General features: G+C 36.1%; 3 protein-coding genes across 4 annotated transcripts; 1 reads left to right on the forward strand and 2 right to left on the reverse strand.

Annotated features, from left to right (window-relative positions):
- Positions 1–295: 295 nt before the first annotated feature.
- LOC120282003 (RNA demethylase ALKBH10B-like) lies at positions 296–6,060 on the reverse strand. Its single transcript, XM_039288710.1, is given in 10 exon segments — positions 296–1,321; positions 1,323–1,454; positions 1,756–1,910; positions 1,993–2,105; positions 2,192–2,314; positions 2,823–2,940; positions 3,052–3,170; positions 3,769–3,897; positions 4,895–5,255; positions 5,257–6,060. Coding segments are annotated over 10 exon segments (1,848 nt in total). The 5' UTR covers positions 5,467–6,060; the 3' UTR covers positions 296–933.
- A 2,615-nt stretch (positions 6,061–8,675) lies between these two features.
- On the forward strand, positions 8,676–13,916 carry LOC120282915 (anthranilate synthase beta subunit 2, chloroplastic-like). Its single transcript, XM_039289747.1, has 9 exons — positions 8,676–8,705; positions 8,783–8,933; positions 9,005–9,174; positions 9,990–10,060; positions 10,194–10,231; positions 10,303–10,413; positions 10,497–10,596; positions 12,933–13,068; positions 13,587–13,916. Exons 1-9 carry the CDS (start codon positions 8,676–8,678, stop codon positions 13,725–13,727), a joined length of 948 nt encoding a protein of 315 aa, XP_039145681.1. The 3' UTR covers positions 13,728–13,916.
- Positions 13,917–14,167: 251 nt separating this feature from the next.
- Positions 14,168–16,793, reverse strand: LOC120281967 (probable xyloglucan endotransglucosylase/hydrolase protein 28). Of its 2 annotated transcripts, none has more exons than XM_039288661.1 (4): positions 16,543–16,793; positions 16,350–16,450; positions 15,724–15,932; positions 14,168–14,682 (listed from the first exon to the last, which is right to left on the reverse strand). In XM_039288661.1, exons 1-4 carry the CDS (start codon positions 16,742–16,744, stop codon positions 14,220–14,222), a joined length of 975 nt encoding a protein of 324 aa, XP_039144595.1. In that variant the 5' UTR covers positions 16,745–16,793; the 3' UTR covers positions 14,168–14,219. The 2 variants fall into 2 exon arrangements, with proteins under 2 accessions (XP_039144595.1, XP_039144594.1); XM_039288660.1 differs by having other exon boundaries at positions 16,350–16,462.
- Positions 16,794–17,852: the final 1,059 nt, after the last annotated feature.

Raw genomic sequence — 17,852 nt, forward strand, 5'->3', positions numbered from 1 at the left:
CGCATTACATTACTGAATTTTGATAAACAATATGTTTTAAGTGTATTAGTTTCACTTGATAATTGAGATTAAAATAATCATGGGAAGAAAATTTAAAACTAATGATAATTGATGGTGTACTAGTTAGTACGTCCAACCATCAAAGCAGCTTTTAGTCTGTGAAAATTGATTGCTAGCAAAACCATAACCATGCTTTACGGGTGGAAAGGGTGGTGGATCCAAGAAAGTGCTCCTGGAGTGTCATAATAAGACATGCATAATTCTGAAATGATAATAATAATAATAATCATTGTCAAGTCCCAATATCAACTGCCATTTTAACATATCTGCAAATAAAAGTGACAGTGCCGGCAACAAAGACTGCATAAGATAGTTGAGAACTAATAGCAATTCTCATTCATTCCAGTGAAGTTCCTAAAGACTAGAGCATACATGTTCCACAAACTCCACTACAAAAATGTCAACGAGAAAGCCACTAAGGACAAACATCCCAGACTTGGAACCACGAAATAAAAATAAAAGGTTCTGGATTTCAAAGAAACGGATGAAAGGGAACCGGTGGAATTGTTCCGAGACCTCCGATGGCTGCCGCTTTTTACACTTTGACAAGCTCAATGCATCTATGCAGACAATCCTTTCCTGTGTATTATACCCTTCTTCTATAGAACTAGCTTAGATTGTTGATCTTAATCATTTATCAAGATGCACTGGTTGTTGCCTTGTTTGCCACTTTCCTCCTGGTATTGCTACATTGCTGTTCATCCTTACCATTTGCCCTTCCACTGGGACTGGAACCATCGTTTGTGTTTCCATTTGATCCCAATTTGTGTGGTGTTCCATCACAGCCTATTCCTTGGAGGAGCATTGTTGTTATCTGAGTGTTTATTGGCCCCATTGTAATTCTCAGTAACCTCTGGTGCACAGTTGGCTTCATTAGATGTTGGTGTCATTGACAGTTGAGATGCGGGAGGAAAAAGGCCTGGCCCTGATGGAGGAAGGAAGACTCCGGTGCCAGGAAGCGGTAGTCGTGGAGCAGGATGCCTTGGAGGAGCTGCCCTCGTCCACCCAGATGATGTCGGTGGTACTGGGATGTGTGCAGTGTAAGTTACAGGGACAGGGAGCAACTGGTGCCGGTGCAACAAATATTGGTTGAATTCCATTTGGTGGTGGCATATGTTGAGGCCGGATAGATGGGGCTGGAAGAACACCAGTAGTGGGAGCAGCTCCGTAAGGCTTTGGACTAGGATGGCGAGTGAGTCCTGGAGATCTAATTTGTGGTGGTCCCAAATGAGAGGGTGGCGGTGTGGTTGATGAAGGAAAAAGAGAGGGCTTCAGATGGGGCATTCTTCATGGGTTGATGCTTTCCAAATGTCAAAAGAATCCGTTCCTTGCGTAAGGATGGGATGGCATGCCGTGCCACATCTGCACTCCTACCTTGGATAACAAGAAGGTCCCTGTCACCATGAAGGGATCAAATTATTAAGAATCAGAACAGATAAAAGAGGAACTCTATGGTGGGCAGCTGGTCAATAATCACCTTCAGACAACAAACATAGCGCAAATCAAATCAAACATTATAGAAACATAAACACATTCTTAAGGAACCAACAGCCATTCATCCTTAACAAAATAAGAACTTGATGGAATAGATCAAAAGAGAAGCAAGTGTAAGTGTTATCTAGCGGAAGTGCACTAGTCTAAAATGAGTAAAGAAGAAATATAACCTATCAAAAAAGGAGGAAAGAAGGACTATACCCTGGTGTGAGAGAAAGCTTAAGAGAACCTCTATAATCTCCCACGGAATCAATTCTGACAGATTTACCGAAAACCATGTCACATTCTGTCAAGAATAAGTTACAAACAGGCCTACCAAACCAAAGTGGCCACAGGTGCGGCTGTGAATGATCCCCCTACACATTACTAGACAAAGTCAACTACATAAATTAAAAAAATCAATAAAGAAGTGTCCACAATAAAATTGAGGTCACCCACCTCATGAAAGAAATCCACAACACAAAAATCAGGTTTGTCAGATAGAATGTGCAGGTCAATGGCACGATCAAGAACATCCTGCAGCAAGCTAGGAATAGCTTTCACCCTCCTTTCTGAAATGTGATGTATATAAGCAACTAAGAAACTACAAGAAATAGAAAAAAAAAAAAATAGAAAATTTTTTTTTACAGAGACTTGCCCCATGAGGCTCCAGAAAAATTTTCATCCTCCAGAGGCGCTTCAGCAACAGGGATACCCAGCTGAATCATTAGCCTCCCATGTCCCTTCATTGGTCTCTTGTGTACTACAACTGTAGGGCCTGCTTTTAACAATTAAAATAATATAGCCTTTTGACTTCCAGCACGTCAATACTATATCTAAAACCATGGAAATCATCAGCAGAAATTACTACAGATAAGGATAAACTTTGGTATCAGATAAAATAGATAACCAAAAATTTCTAATCCAAAGTTTAAATGCATAGTCTCTTCCAAGCACAATAAAACATGCAAAATCGTAGCAATACTTTCTAAACGATGGGCCTACATTCAATCATGGAAAGGCAAAAGAGCATTTGAATTTTTCCTCACAATTCCCCTGAAAATCTTCATTTACGAGCACACACTCTGTGATTTCAAAATTTTTGCATATTGACCACATAGACAGATTGGTGATAAAACTTTTATACCATTTACAAATGACAGACTTCTAAATGAGCTGCATGGGTGTGTATATTTAAAGTTATACAGGTACTAGATAGGATAAGGACCAGGGCATTTATGGTGCTATATAGATGCATCAGAAATATAAAGTTATCTGTTTGAGCCTACCTTGAAATTCACCTCTTTGACCAGCAACTCGCAACTCATTCACCAATGAAACAAGTTTCGAAACTTCGGAGCTATCAAGCAGCTTTTCATACAGCTTAAGACCTTCAACTATGTTTCCCTACAAACATTTGTAAAAAAATCTAACAGTTACCGATGCCTAGTATATGATTTACCCAAATTAAAGCCCAATGGCATCTGGGAAGAGATTCAAGATTTTGCCAGAACCCACCATTTTCCCATCATTTGCTTCCTTGCTGAAAAATTCTTTGGGAACTGGACAATGATAATGTTTCTCCCCTTGAGCTGGAATTCCACCAACACCATGCCCACAAGCCTCATTGCTGGTCCCTAGGAGTAGTTAAAAGGTTATCAATATCAAAAAACTCCCATAGTAGTTGACAGTAGGAAAGAAGAAGTTTCTCCTCAATAAACTGAAATCCCAGTGCAAAGTATCACAGAACAGAATGCCGTTTGTGAGAAAACATTACATTCAAATATTTAAGGCGCCGTTAGGAAATGGCATGCAAATTTATGATTATATTTTTAGAATCCAAATTCCACTGTACTTTCAGCTTACTTTTTGTCCAGTTGCATTTGCAATATCAAAATCCAGCAAAAGGAGCTTTGTGAATGCTTCATGTGCACAGAAATATTGAATAATTTCAGTCAGTCACAATCATAACTAAAACATGGGGAAGAAAATGAATGCATGACTGAAAAACATGAACAAAATGGCTACAAATCAACACATTCTTTGTGGCTACCAAACCAAAAAAAAAAAGAGAGAGAGAGAAATTATCTTTTAACTTGATACAAAATACTATGATTTTGCTCACAAATACGGCTCTTAAGATGTTAAAAATGCTTAAAACCCCATTTGTTTAAATATATACAGCGGAATTTGAACAAGAAAAATAACTACCATCCAATATAATTAAAAGCTTACTTGACAAATGTGATTTGTCACAATCACCCTTGCTAGCAGCAGGATCCAATTTACCACACCCAGCTTCAACCTGATGCTCTCCATCCTTTTCACTGAAGTCTACATCAGAACTAGGGTTGTCACCCACTACTGCATGGCATGAGATTCATCAATCTGTAATGCCCTTGCATTACAAAATTTCATTATCTAGCAATTAAAATATAAACTTTGTGTAATAGGAGGTTGGGACTTATCAGCTTGACATAAGAACCATAAATTTATGCATATTATGAATAAGTTGCCACAGAGGAATATCAGGTTTTGAAATCTATATAACTATAGGTCATGGTAAAAATCATATCCGGATCGTTTATTTGGGTAGAAAACTATCAATTTATTAAGCCATCAAGTCATAGCTATCATTACAATGATTATTGTTCTTGAAGTCAATAGGGGATGGAAGCATCATGGCAGATTAGCATGATTATAGCCTCGTCATCAACTAAAACATGAGAATTAGAACCACAAGGAAAGTGATTGATAAAGTCTATTGGTCCCCAAGGCACTCTTTGGTAAACTGCACAAAAAGGCAAATGATTATAGTGTAGAAATGAACTGTTAACTCTTTCCCTATAAGAAAAAGGGTTCTAAGTTCTCAAACTATCCATTGGCAATGCCCAAAGCGCAAAAAATTCAGTCTGTAAGGGAACTTTTCTAGTTTCCATAATTTCCATAGGAAAACTTCTTTCCAAATATAATTAAGCATTCAGAAAAGCCATAAACTTTGCATTATTAAACAACAATCTCTTTGCTAGAACATATAAGTCAACCATTAATACACAACAAAATTAATATAACCATGAATCAAAATATACAGATATAGGCAGAAAACATAAACCCCCCTCTCTTTCTCTCTCTTTCTGAGAGTTGGTCCAAAATGTAAATCAGTTACAACTTTTTTGGGAAAGTATGTTCATCATAACATAAAAATAAAAGGATATTAGATCACCCAAAAAAAAAATCAATATAAAAAAAAAACTGCTTGTTTTATCCAGCTGGTGGTCATTGTCATCAAGAAAAAACATATAATCAACAGAACATTCAGATAAACAATAAATCACAGATAATTAGAATCATCAAAACTCACCTTCTCTTTCAGTCGCAACTTCCACGCTCTTCCCTTCCGATAATAGTTCTTCTCCCTTCAGTTTCCCTTCTTGGCTTTTCTTAGTCTTTTCTTCCCCTTTCTCTCCATCTCTGGCAGACAAAGCGAGAGAACTGTTGCTCCCCTTAATATTCTCAAGACGGTGTCCCTGTCCCTGCCGATGTCCATATCCCGGCCTTTTAAACTCCTTCTCCAGCGCCGGATGCTCAAACTGCCGCCGCTGCTGCTTTCTCCAAGCAGCATGCTGCAGCGCATTCCAGACATCCGCGATCGAGAAATAGTGCTGCATGTGGAGAACTGGGGTCCAATGAAATCGCCGCTGCTGGATGACACTAAACACATGTTTCGTATTCCCCCAGCTCGCCCGTGGCCCTCAGATGATGAATCAACGCATCTATAATAGCGTTTGCAGCCACAAACTCACCTTTGAGCCATGAGATGAACACATCCCGCTCGTCCGCCAGCATCTGCCGGTCGGCAAGCAATTCTCCACCGCCAGGGAACTGCATTTTCTCGGGAGCCACAGCCCCCGCGTTCCCCGATGGCGCCGCCATTACTACTCAACACCCACTAACTATGCTCCATTCCCACTTCCAATAATTCCAATCAATGAAAAAAAACCCCCAAAATCCGCTTAAAATTCCCAAAATAATCAATAAAACAACGAATAAAATTTAAAACTAAGCTAAAAAGCAACAGGCGAAAATAAATAAAAACCAGAGCTTTACGCAGCCACGCTAATTTCCTTCGATTTCAACTACAAAATCACAAAACATCCGCATACACACACAAAAATACTCAAATGGCTATTAAAACAAAGATCAAAACCCCGATTATCAATCAAAACCAATAAATCTCAAACAATGCAGGTATAATTCAGGCTTCTCCAAATCGATCCAATCAAAAACAAAAACGGCAGATCCAATCGACACAGATCGAAAACAATCCAACAGATTAAAGATGAACAGGAGGAAAACCGGAGATTCAGAGGGTGAATGAGAACGGAGGCAATACCAATCGATTCAAAGCTCCAATGAGATGTGAGATCGAGAAGGAGATGAGACTGAGATCTAGGGTTTTGGAATGGTGACTTGGAGAGCACGCATTCGGTGGTGGCGCTGAGAATGAGAAAAAATAAGAAGAGCGAATGAGAGAGAAGCGTAGCGCCCGGACTTTGGGGTGGAGGAGGGGTAGTTTGGGAATACCGTTGGATTCAGGTGCAGTGTACCTTCGCTCGTACTTTTGTCCTTAACGTGCTTCGGTGGCGTTAGTCGCACGATTGCTTCGAGATCGGTTTTCAGTGCTGATCTCGAGGCCCATCTGTGGTGGATAGTGGGCGTGTGGACTTGAGGTTGGTGCAAGTAGTCACCGAACTTCGAAGGGTTTTGCCGTTATCGTGTACCAATCTTTCTCACGAGCTCTCGCGCGATGTCGAGAGACTGATGGAACGTCGCCATCACCGTACATTTGCCTCGTGAAGTGTACCACTTGCTGATATCGAGGCGAGGCGATGACGTAATACACGAAAGTGAGGATATAATAATAAAATAATAATAAAACCTTATTAATGCTTGGATAAAATTTTTGATTTTCTTGTTAGTTTGTTTTAATATTTGAAGTGATAATGTAGATATTTTTGGGTAAAAAAAAAATCAGTGTTTCTAGAAGATCATGGTTGTTTTTAAGTAGGTTTAGGCTGTTTAGCAAAGATATTATTTATTAAATCTATTTTTATTTATAAAAAATATTAAAAATATGGATTCTCAAAAAATTGTAACTCTAGAATTTATGCAAAATTATTCCAAACGGACACTAAAAAATAAAAATGTTATCTATAGTTTCAATCGTAATCTGACAAAATATACAAATTGTTGATAACTTTTAATAAAAAAAGTATTTAAAATAAAAGTTATATTATCTTAGATTAATTAATTAAAAAATATAGAATGAGTTTTATTTGGTGTCAATTTCCAAATTTTTTGAGAAAGCGCGACAAAGATCGTGAACCTGCGTGACGCGGGAGCGCGAGAGGCCAACGCCGACCCACGCGCTCTCACATCGAGTAGAGACATGAGGGTTCGATCTCGGCCCCTCCCTCAAAACGAACGCCTCACGCAGCGACTCGATACTAATCGACCCAGGCCGCTTTGGTCAATTTCAAATTTTACTAGGTTTTTCCAACAATGGGGGACCTAATATAACCATATATCTTGGCTAACTATGGATGCACCAATCATGTCTTTTATTAAACTCACAGACAGGGAAAACTCTTTGGGTCAAATATACATTTGCACATGTCCCATAAATAAATTGTCATGCCAGAAAAGGAAAAAAATTAATGTGTAATTTTGAATGAGTGGATACAATTCCTAAAACTCCCCCAACTTTTGTTTTGGAAAAAAAATTAATTTGTAGATAATAACAAGTTATTTTCGTATAATTACAATTTTGCTATTTTATACCTTAATTATATGTATTAGATAAAATATCATCATAGAATAATTAAAATATTTTTATATTTTAGTAGAATAAAAATCAAATCTAGCAAATATATTAAATATATTATGTGTTGTAGGATAAGAGGATTCAGTGGGCAATTTTGTATTGATTTAAGTACAACCTGTTTAAGCAGAGTCCCACTTAAAAGTTTTTTTTTTTTCTTTTATTTTTTTATTAATTATAAACCAAAGCAAATTGCTGCCGTTTTGGTGCAAAAAAATAAAAAAATAAAAAAAATAAAGTCAAGTTTTTGTCCTCAATGGAATTATATTTTGATTAATTAAATGGTTAAGGGCTAGTTTGAATATTTAATAAAAAAATATATTTTTTGATCCGTACACCAGTATATAAAAATTCAGCTAATCACGTGTACATCGTCAAAATAAATAAATAAATAAATAAATGTCATATATTCCACCTTAAAACTTTAATTTATTTACATATATATACCCCTAAACACATCAATATATATCCTTCAAAATCTTTAATAGTAATCAAATTAATATTTTTATATATCCTTCTAAAAATTAAACTTACTTTATTCATTATATCTAAATTCTAAAAAAATATCACCAATCATAAATTCCATATCTTTGCATTTATATTCTTAAAGAATTTTTAAAGCTAATTTTATTAATTACACCAAAAAAATTAAAACCGCTAAAGTAGTTGAAAATTTTAAATAAAATTCTATTTTTATTATTATAAAAAAATAATATTCATATAATTTATAATATATTTTAATAGTGTATATGAGCTAAAGGCATATATATATATATATATATATGCAAATATACTAAATTTAAAGGACTGTATATAATATTAAACTGTATTAATACATAAATTTTTAAAAGTAAAAAAATCCAATATTTATTAAAAAAAAATTAGTGAAAATAATCAGTTATATTTTTTTAAAAAAATTGTGGATAAAAAAAACATTTATTACTCATAACATGTAACATGTCGGATGTCTCGTATCTTTTATGTAAGATTTTCAATTCAAAGAAGACAATGAAATCAAACGGCAAAGCACGCGCATGAGTTCAGCTAAATATGGGCACTTATAGTTTTTTTAAAATTTTATTTTAAAAAAAAGCGTTTATTTTTCAGACATATTTATGGAAGAAAAGAATTACCGCACATCATGTCGTGATCACCCATCTCGAGGCATCCGAGGATCGACCTGGATGCAATCACTCGCGATGAATACAAGGAAATATTCACCGTGGCAAAAGAGAGTACTGGTGATCATTGAAACCGAGTAATGAGTTCACCGGCGAAGAACCAGACTCGTGTTAGATACGATAGAATCTTAGTCACGTCACGGGCGGCTTTAGCGGGGAAAATGGAGGAAAGGTGGCTTTTTTATAGGGGCCTTCTCCGCGTTCTCTCGCGCTCTCATGGCCGCCTTCGCCTCCTCGATCGGTGCCCTCTCTCCCAAAGCCCTCCGCCCAATCCCTCTTCATTGGGCACCACGGTGGTATCGCTCCCGCCGTCTTCTGCCCACCACACCGAGCTCAGAGTAGTATTTGATCGATTTCTCTTTGTTTTTCTTTTGATTCGTGATGATTTATACGTCTTTGTGGTGATTAGAGGATGGGAGTAGGAGAGGGGAATTGGTGGCTGGTAGGAGGTCGATTGATGTGGTGAGAGGATTGGCTGTGGCTGGGCTGGATGGGTCTAGGGTTCCGGATGAGGTTAAGGTTGTGAATCCGATCGTCGTGATTGATAACTATGATAGTTTCACCTACAATTTATGCCAGGTATGTGTTTTTAATGGTTTGCGAAATCGGTGTTTATCAAGGTTGTGTTCTAGTGCTTTGATCGAATTATTAGTGTTAATTTGATTTTGCTAATTGTGGATCCAATTCAATTTTCTTTTCTTCTTCTTCTAATCAAATGTTCAGAAAAAAAGTTTAATTAGCATTGCAAATTGTTTTAATTAGCTAAAACATCTGAGAATTTTGTATGATGATATCATTATTACGTGCAGAAATAAAATGAAAGTTTTCTTTTTAGGCAGGACCAGATTGATGCTGTTCAACCATGCAGTGTCCCTCCCTGTTGTTTCCCCTTATTCTTTTAATGCTCTTTGCTCTAGTCTTGATTACATAGCAATGAATGCAGCTTTCTCACAATTTTTACTTCTACAGAATGTATAGAATGAATCATTTATAAGTGCTGGAATCTCACAGATGTTCCTTCAGTCAACTGTGTTATCTAATATATTCACATTTATTGATACTGTCTGCGTGATAAGTTAGCGAGCCTGAGATGATTGATTGATTTTGTGCTTAAACATTGTTCAATCAATAACTAAGAATCCAAGTGTTTAATAGTTTTTAACTTTTTATATGTACAAGTATCTCTCAAGGATGAGATGCCCCATCTCCCATCTACCTACTAGGTGACAAAATGTTAAACCTCATTTCTATCTCATCTGGTTAATTGAGTTGCCAGAGGCATTTGTCGGAAGTGGGATGTATCTGAGTAGGGATAGTTCTTATGAATTGGATATATTATTCATCTGATGATTATTTGAGTGAATTTCGGAAATTTTCTTTGTTTGGCAATATAGTATATTGGAGAGCTTGGAGTTCATTTTGAGGTGTATCGGAATGATGATGTCACTGTGGAGGAATTAAAAGGGTTAGTAGAGAATCTTATATATTATGAAGCATGTGTTAAAATGTTTATTACAAGGAGGCTGTTTCAGTCGGAAACTTCCATTTATATTTACGGTTGCATGTGCATATCAATGATTATGAACTTCTGATTGTAGGAGAAATCCAAGAGGGATACTTATTTCCCCAGGCCCTGGTGAGTTAAAATGCTTCTGCAAATTGACTATTATGCCAGTGAGTATGAACTGTCTTTTCTTTGTTTTATAGGAACACCTCAGGATTCTGGAATATCCCTGCAAACTGTTTTAGAGCTTGGACCTTCTATACCTTTATTTGGAGTTTGTATGGGCTTGCAATGCATTGGAGAGGCTTTTGGAGGTTTGGGTTTTCACTTGTGATTCCTGTATCTACTATCAAGCTATTATGCTATTTTTACACCGTTCATTCATGTTCCTTTGCAGGAAAGGTTGTTCGTTCTCCTTTTGGGGTGGTACATGGGAAAAGCTCTCCTGTGTATTATGATGAAAAACTTGATGATCATTTGTTTTCTGGCCTGCCAAAGTAAGTTTGATGTTTTGACATGATTTCTTGCTCTAAAAGTTATCTTTATATTTGTGCTGATCACTTGAATTTACATGAATAAGGTTAGTAGCTAAAAAATGTTATTTTTTGAGCAGATTAACATTTGTTTTGATGTTCACATTAAATAGCTAGAGAACTTGGTGAGCTCGATTAAATGGATGCCCTGAAAATTATAGTTTGTGGTATAACCATTACCATCCATTCTGACATGTGCTGCAGTATAACCACTAGCATCAACTGTTTCTAAAACTTAATGGTTGATAAATCTTTCTTGATATTTAGAATCATAATAAGCTGTATGGACAATGCAGTACTCAAGATAAACAACTGCTTCTTTATGGTTCATTTTCTCTTATGCCAAAAGCTTAGTACTACTTGAAATTTTCTTTAAGAAAAACAGAACTTGGTTTGTGCAATATTTTTGCAGTTACTTCTTTAACTGCCTGCAGTATGTCCTAGCTTTTGTAGCTTTACTCATTATTGTGCCAGCATTTCTACAGACCTTGTCACCATTATCAGCGTTGTGGCTTCTAATTATTGTCTTTTTTAAGTGCCTCTTATGCTTATGAGGCATCACTCATGTTTGTGAATCAACACAATGCTCCTGAGGGATGTATCAACTTATTCATTCCGGCTCATTCTCAAGATAATGTTTATATGCCCCTTGTTATGATTTATTATTACCTTTTCTTTCTGTTTGAATAATATTATTGAACACACACTCTTAAAACCAAAGGGTCATAAGGCCATTTAAACTTGAACTTTGTTGGGGACTATGAGGGTCAGGAAGAGAAGATATGGTACTTTCTAGATTGATTTGGATTTGTATAACAGACACATTGGGATTATTGCAGCTTCAGTTGTCATTGCGACCATAAATGAAATGAAGTAGTTTTTAAATTTGAACAGCCGCTAGTTGTTAAGAGTAGGTGCTAGGTTTAAACTTCTATTTCAATCATGGACTGGTAGGTTTTCTAACCTGCCTCTTCGGCTATAATGTCAGTCAATTTTTACTTGCAAAATAGCTAAATTTTCAAAAATTAAAAAAAACACCCCCCTAATTATGTCTATGTTGTATAGTATACTATGCACATACACATTGTTGTTGCCATGCACAGTTATGGAGGTAGCAGTTTCAGATTCTAGTTTGGTACCTATTTCCTAAGTAGCCATTAGTTAAGCCAATTTTCTACTTATTGGTAAGTCTCATTTGAGGAAGCAGTCCTATTGGATGCCATCCTTGAATTTTATCTCCTCATATACTTATAATGAGGTTCCATACGGCATAAAAAAAGTAGGAATGGATAAATAACACAGAAATCGAGGGCTATGTGGATCCCTTGTATCGCATGCTTAGATGTGGTTCAGTGTGGCAATTTTGCTCATGAACGGATGAATCTTAATCTTACACTAGGGAATGGTTCTATTAGTTTACTTTAAACGTATTGATGTAGCTAATATTTGAGATCTAACCATCTTATATAGGTCAAGGTCATATCTGATTTTGATTATCTATTTTTCTTCAATAAAATCTTTACCAAGAAAGATCCAATAAATCACAAGTGTACCTTTTACACAAATAGCATTGCATGGTTTCCTCAGCATATGGTTAAGTTTATGACATTGGAATTTAATAGGACAGAGCCTTATGTTTAAGGCTCCTTTTTGCACACACATGCTTTAAAAAATTCATATTTGTGCATACATTCTTGTCGAAGGGTATTTGCTTCAATTCTGCCCCAGGCCTTACTTGGAAAAAAGCCCTTTTGCCTTTTCCGTAAACTCCTCATTGCTTTTCCTGTGTGAATTTTTCTTGTGGTTCATATGAAATTGAACCTTTTTCCCCCATTTTGCTCTCGAGATATGTATCTTGGAAAACTTAACTTTGATGATAGCACACAAGAAACGAAGATTTGAACAAACAACATCTATATAAGTATACATGTGAACATGACTTTTTGCAGGGTTATATATGCATCTACACCCAATGTTTACTGGACTAGGAGCCTGGTAGTTCCATTATCATGTGTGTGTTTTTACTGATTTAGAAGTTGTTTTTCTCTGCTGCACTTCCATTTATTTCCAAGTTTTAGATGGAAATTTATTAATTGACACAATTAAGTGAAGACACCATTCACCAACTCTCCACACTGTCCCTATCATTTGTAGAATATTTTAATATCTGTGACACTTCAGAAAATGTTTGCTCAATATGTAACAGCTGTATTTTATGCTTTTCTATTTAACTCTTCTTCCAGCTGGCATTTGTCTATTAACCCGATAGAGTTAATAAACTCATTTCCTTATCTTTGCAGCCCTTTTACTGCAGCTAGATATCACAGCCTTGTGATTGAAAAGGATAGTTTTCCTAGTGATGTGCTTGAGATAACAGCTTGGACAGAAGATGGACTGATAATGGCTGCCAGACATAAGAAGTATAAACACATCCTGGTAGGAAAGCTAAACATCTTTTTATCTTTATTTGTTCAATTTCCCTTTGAATTAAAAAGGCTGAAATTTACAATCCATTAGCTATGGACACTGAAAGTGAAACTCAAACCATCAGTTGCATGTGATTCCTATTTAGTCCAGTTTAGGAATTCCATTTTAATGGCAATTTCTGATACCAACTGAATTGACCTATCTTTCCTAGACTGCAATTTAAGAACAACTTTGTGGTATTAACTATTAAATACAATGCAGCATGCCTTCACAGTTGCAAAAGCTTAGGGTAGCCAAACTTTTACAGGTTAACTTCACAGGTGCAAACGCCTACATGTGACAAACCAGTTTTAATTTATAATCTGATGTTTACTTTAAATACATATGCTTTTTCTTTCCTTCCAATGACTCTTGTGAACAATCTCTGCTTTCTCCGCAAGTGTCGTGCAGGGTTCATTAATGATCATCATATACTACCAACCATGCAATCCTTGATTTTGATTGGCATTTTGTGCTTCAACTTGCAGGGGGTGCAGTTCCATCCAGAGAGCATCATTACCACTCAAGGCAAAGCCATGGTCCACAACTTTATCAAGTTAATCGAACGACAGGAAGCCAAAGGCTCCGGCTCCGGCTCCGGCTCTGGTTCCGAGAACTTAAAATGCTGATGAAAAACACTCATCCTTCCATCCATCTATGATTTTTCAAATTCGCAAAAAAACAATAAAGCTATCATTATACATTATCATCATTTGTTCTTTGTTTCCGGTCCCCTCGGGCACCTTAAATTTATTATCTGGACATTGTAGGGCATGCCTCATTTGAGCTCTTATGATATACCAGGTCATATTATCTCATTTGTTTCCTTGTATTTGTCCTAAGCATTCCCAGTCAGAGGACCCACACCAATGCAACAGGCTTTAACGGAATCTTGCCACCTTTGTTGAAGGAATGACAGTGACCTTACAACAACCAACCTATGATACCTATCCACATACATTCACCCCAAAAAATACATGAATAACCATCCTCTATTATAATCTCCACACACTCACATATATATATATATATAGACTGTATATGTGAATGCAAAGACAAGAAGAATGGATGGAAGAAGATACACAAATAATTTAAAGTCATTTTCATGTCACAAAAAAATCTCAAATGGTAACATCTTGTGGGTTCCGGTGATGACCCTTACTCCGACGACGATGACCCTGGAGACGCTCAGCTTCCCGGTGATCAATGCTACATTCCGCTGGTGGCTTAGTGTACCGTAGACCATCGTAGCAGTATGAGTATGTCATGTATTTTCTGCGGAAGTTCTCCATGGCTGAACGCTGATCTGAAGAAATTTTTATGCTGTTGTATTGATTGCCATTGAATTTGTTACATGTGGACGAGTGATCGGTAGGATCGACTGCACAACCGTGGAGGATGAGATTGGCGAATTCGGCGACGTAAGGGGCATATTTGTAATTGACCTTGTATCGACCCCCTGAGGTTGCCCAGTTGGAACCATCCCAAATGGTGGCATAGAGGGACATTGGCTTGGAAGGGAAGTCCCCTCCCATGACTTGAGTTCTTACCACCTCTCTAATCGGAATTTCGTCAATATAAAATCTGTCGAGATGAATACAATTAATACAAACAATTACACAAAACAATGTAGATTGTATTCTTCAAATCTTGGTTGTTGTCATATATATAGACAAATATATAGTTATTTATCTAAGATTAGCAATGCAAGGCATGTGAACAAATCTTTGATTTTCATCATAAAGGAAAGAATATTGTAGAGAATTAATGACTTCTTTCTGGCAAAGAGAAGTTCAAGTTTTACAAAAAAGAATTTCTGGAGATACTAATGAAAGCATCCAAACATCTTTAACATTTAAAAAGAAGTTCAAACATAAATCAATGGATAACAACAAAGCAACATAAATAGAAACATCAAATGTCACCAAGCCCAAATTGTTCTGATGCTTGTTCACATTATATCTCGGAAGTTCAATCAGCAATCAATGAACAGCGATCGAACAACACGAATAAATATATTAAGCATCAGCAAACCACTGATTGTTCTGATGTTCATTCAACTAATAACTCAGAAGTTCAAATACTAATCGACAAATAGCGATACAGCAACATGAATATAAAAACATTAGTATCACCAAACTACTGAAGTTGCTCTCAAGTTTGTTCAAACTATTTCTCAGAAGTTGAAACACTAATCGATGAATTGAAGAATTAGTATTATGGCATCAAACATCAACCAATGAATAACAATCGAGCAATATGAGTAGAAGCTTTAGTACCACCAAACTACTTCAGGTTTCATAACGTTTGTTCAACCGATACACTGAATGATGAATAGCATTAGAAATACAAGAATAAAAACATTTGTATCTTGATTTCAAACACTAACTAATGTATGGCAATAGAGCAACATGAATAGAAACTTTTTGATGATTAAACTACTGAAGTTTTGGTGATGTTTGTTAGAAATACCGATGAATAGCAATAGAAATACATGAATAAAAACATTAGCATCACTGGTTTATATCTTTGAACACCAATTGGTGTATAGCAATAGAGCAAAATGAATAGAAAAACATAAGTATCACCAAAGTAGCTAAATTTTAGTGACTTTGTTCGACTTACATGATTCGGTCATGGCTCCAAAGGATGGAATAGTGATGGAAGTCCTCAGTAGGATCAAACCAGAGACCATATCTCTCCTCCCTCCCAATACCGGTGCTGCCATTTCCATACACATTAGTTTGCACTCTCCACTCCCTTCCTCTCACATTTCCTAAGAACTCGAAGTCCAGCTCATCGTGCGTCTTCGCAAACATGTCACCATTCGACATCTATCACAATATTCAGTGAAACATCAAAAGAGACAATTTCAATCAATTTAATGTATGTATACAGAAGTCAGTTGAATAACATCATAAGAATACAGAACAGTATGTGAAGAATAACAACTGACATGATATCTCATCAATAAAATTCAGAGAATAAAACATCAAACAGTAACCAAGATGTTTGAATCCAAAGACCAATAGATGAAAGAATCAACAGAAACTGCTTCACAAGATGAGGTTTTGAACAACAAGGAAGAGTAAACATTGATTACTTTGAATGAAAATAAAGAAAGAAATCCCCAAAAACCAAACTTTTCGTTTGTAACATAGAACAGCAGCTAAGAAGAAGAAAAAATATATATATATATATATATAAAGAGTCCAAAGATGATATACATATATGGATTGAGAGCAACTCACGTAGAAGGCTACAACCACGCCAGCAGCATAATCAGAGGGCAGCTTGATAGAAGCACTGAAGAACCCATGCAGATACAAATCCTGAGAAGCAAAACCAGCACCTTTTTTTTTCTCTCCAAAACACACAACACAATCAGAACAAAAACTTCAAACAACTGAAAAAACCAAAAAGAAAACAAGAAAAAAAAAATACCAGTCCTCCGATCAAGAGAGATATGCACAGTCTTTCCATCCCTGAGAAGCATGAGATTGGTGTCACCAAACAACTGTGTGTATCCCTCCTCAAAGGATAAGGTTGGCAGAGCTTGCAAAGACATGGAGCTGGCTCCATGAGAGTAGAGAAACAGAGTAAATGAAACTAAAATAGTGAGAAACAGAGGAACAACAGAGCCCATATTCCTCTGCTTCTCTCTGTTCTCTCTCTTGTGAAATATAGAGAATTTATAAAAAGAGTTTTTGTAGGAGAAAAAGAAGGTGTGTTTTTGATATGTTCTTGGGAGCTGGAGAAGAGAAAAAGGTGATGGAAATGGAAAACAGTGCAAAGCAAGAGACCTCTTTTTTATTGGGGGGGCTCTCTAGATAATATGTATATATATATATATTTGCTCCTTTCTTATATTATTTATTTTTAATATTTAATATTATAAAAACTGAGTAAGATTATAACCATTAAAAAAAAAGAAATACAAGAAACTAAATAATATGAGAAAAAATATTTTAAGGACTAATAGATAAAATTGTAAATTTAGATTGATTAATAGATAATTATATTTAAATTAATAAAAATAGATAAATCATAATTTTATTAAATGAATGACGAGTTACAAATAAAATATAAAATATAAAAATAAACTGACTATCTGACTATTGGGGATTAAGTGTTTATAAGAAAATAATTAGTAAAAATATTATCTGCCTAATAGAAGAAGAAGAGTTAGAATTGCATTTTCTGGGATAATTATAATAGAAAATTTCTGAACATTAAAATTTATTAATTAGTAAAATGAAATTATTAAAATATTTTCGACTAATAAAGTATTTTTAAAAGATTATAAATAGAGAATTGAGTACGGTAACGAGATATCAATGGGTTTGGTTTCCCAGCGCTGGGAAACGTCTGGCAAGACAGGTAGCCGTTGGGAGAACGTGGGCCCTTGATCAGACTTTCAACGGTCCAAAATCCGGAGCACGGTTTCCCACACAACTCTGATGCTCTTTGACCCGTCGGATGAGAATTGAACGGCTCTCCTGACCTTCTATTTTTTGTGCTTGTTTGTGGGACCCATGAATCACGCGCAGGAGATTCCTTTTTTGCTTTATTTTGTCTGGCTTTATTTTATAATATATTTATATTATATATAAAAATAATATTATATATATATTCTAATGCTCCTGCTGAAAAATCAAGCTTATCCTGATCCAGCTGAGCCAAAAGTCTTTCGACTGCGTTTCACGGGTGGGTTTTCACGTTTCCCTAAGAGACACCACGTGCGAACAGTTCCC

The sequence above is a fragment of the Dioscorea cayenensis genome, chromosome 18 (assembly GCF_009730915.1).
Source record: "Dioscorea cayenensis subsp. rotundata cultivar TDr96_F1 chromosome 18, TDr96_F1_v2_PseudoChromosome.rev07_lg8_w22 25.fasta, whole genome shotgun sequence".
In the NCBI taxonomy this organism is placed as follows: Eukaryota; Viridiplantae; Streptophyta; class Magnoliopsida; order Dioscoreales; family Dioscoreaceae; genus Dioscorea; species Dioscorea cayenensis.

What these genes read in the sequence shown, in the direction of transcription:
- LOC120282915 (XM_039289747.1), top strand. Translation starts at nt 8,676, where the DNA reads ATGAGTTCACCGGCGAAGAACCAGACTCGT. An exon ending in CCCACCACACCGAGCTCAGA is followed by an intron (nt 8,934 to 9,004) that starts GTAGTATTTGAT and finishes TGTGGTGATTAG; the next exon opens with AGGATGGGAGTAGGAGAGGG. An exon ending in ACTTATTTCCCCAGGCCCTG is followed by an intron (nt 10,232 to 10,302) that starts GTGAGTTAAAAT and finishes TTTGTTTTATAG; the next exon opens with GAACACCTCAGGATTCTGGA.
- LOC120281967 (XM_039288660.1), bottom strand. Translation starts at nt 16,744, where the DNA reads ATGGGCTCTGTTGTTCCTCTGTTTCTCACTATTTTAGTTTCATTTACT. An exon ending in CTCTCTTGATCGGAGGACTG is followed by an intron (nt 16,463 to 16,542) that starts GTATTTTTTTTT and finishes TGTGTTTTGGAG; the next exon opens with AGAAAAAAAAAGGTGCTGGT. An exon ending in GCGTGGTTGTAGCCTTCTAC is followed by an intron (nt 15,933 to 16,349) that starts GTGAGTTGCTCT and finishes ATATTGTGATAG; the next exon opens with ATGTCGAATGGTGACATGTT.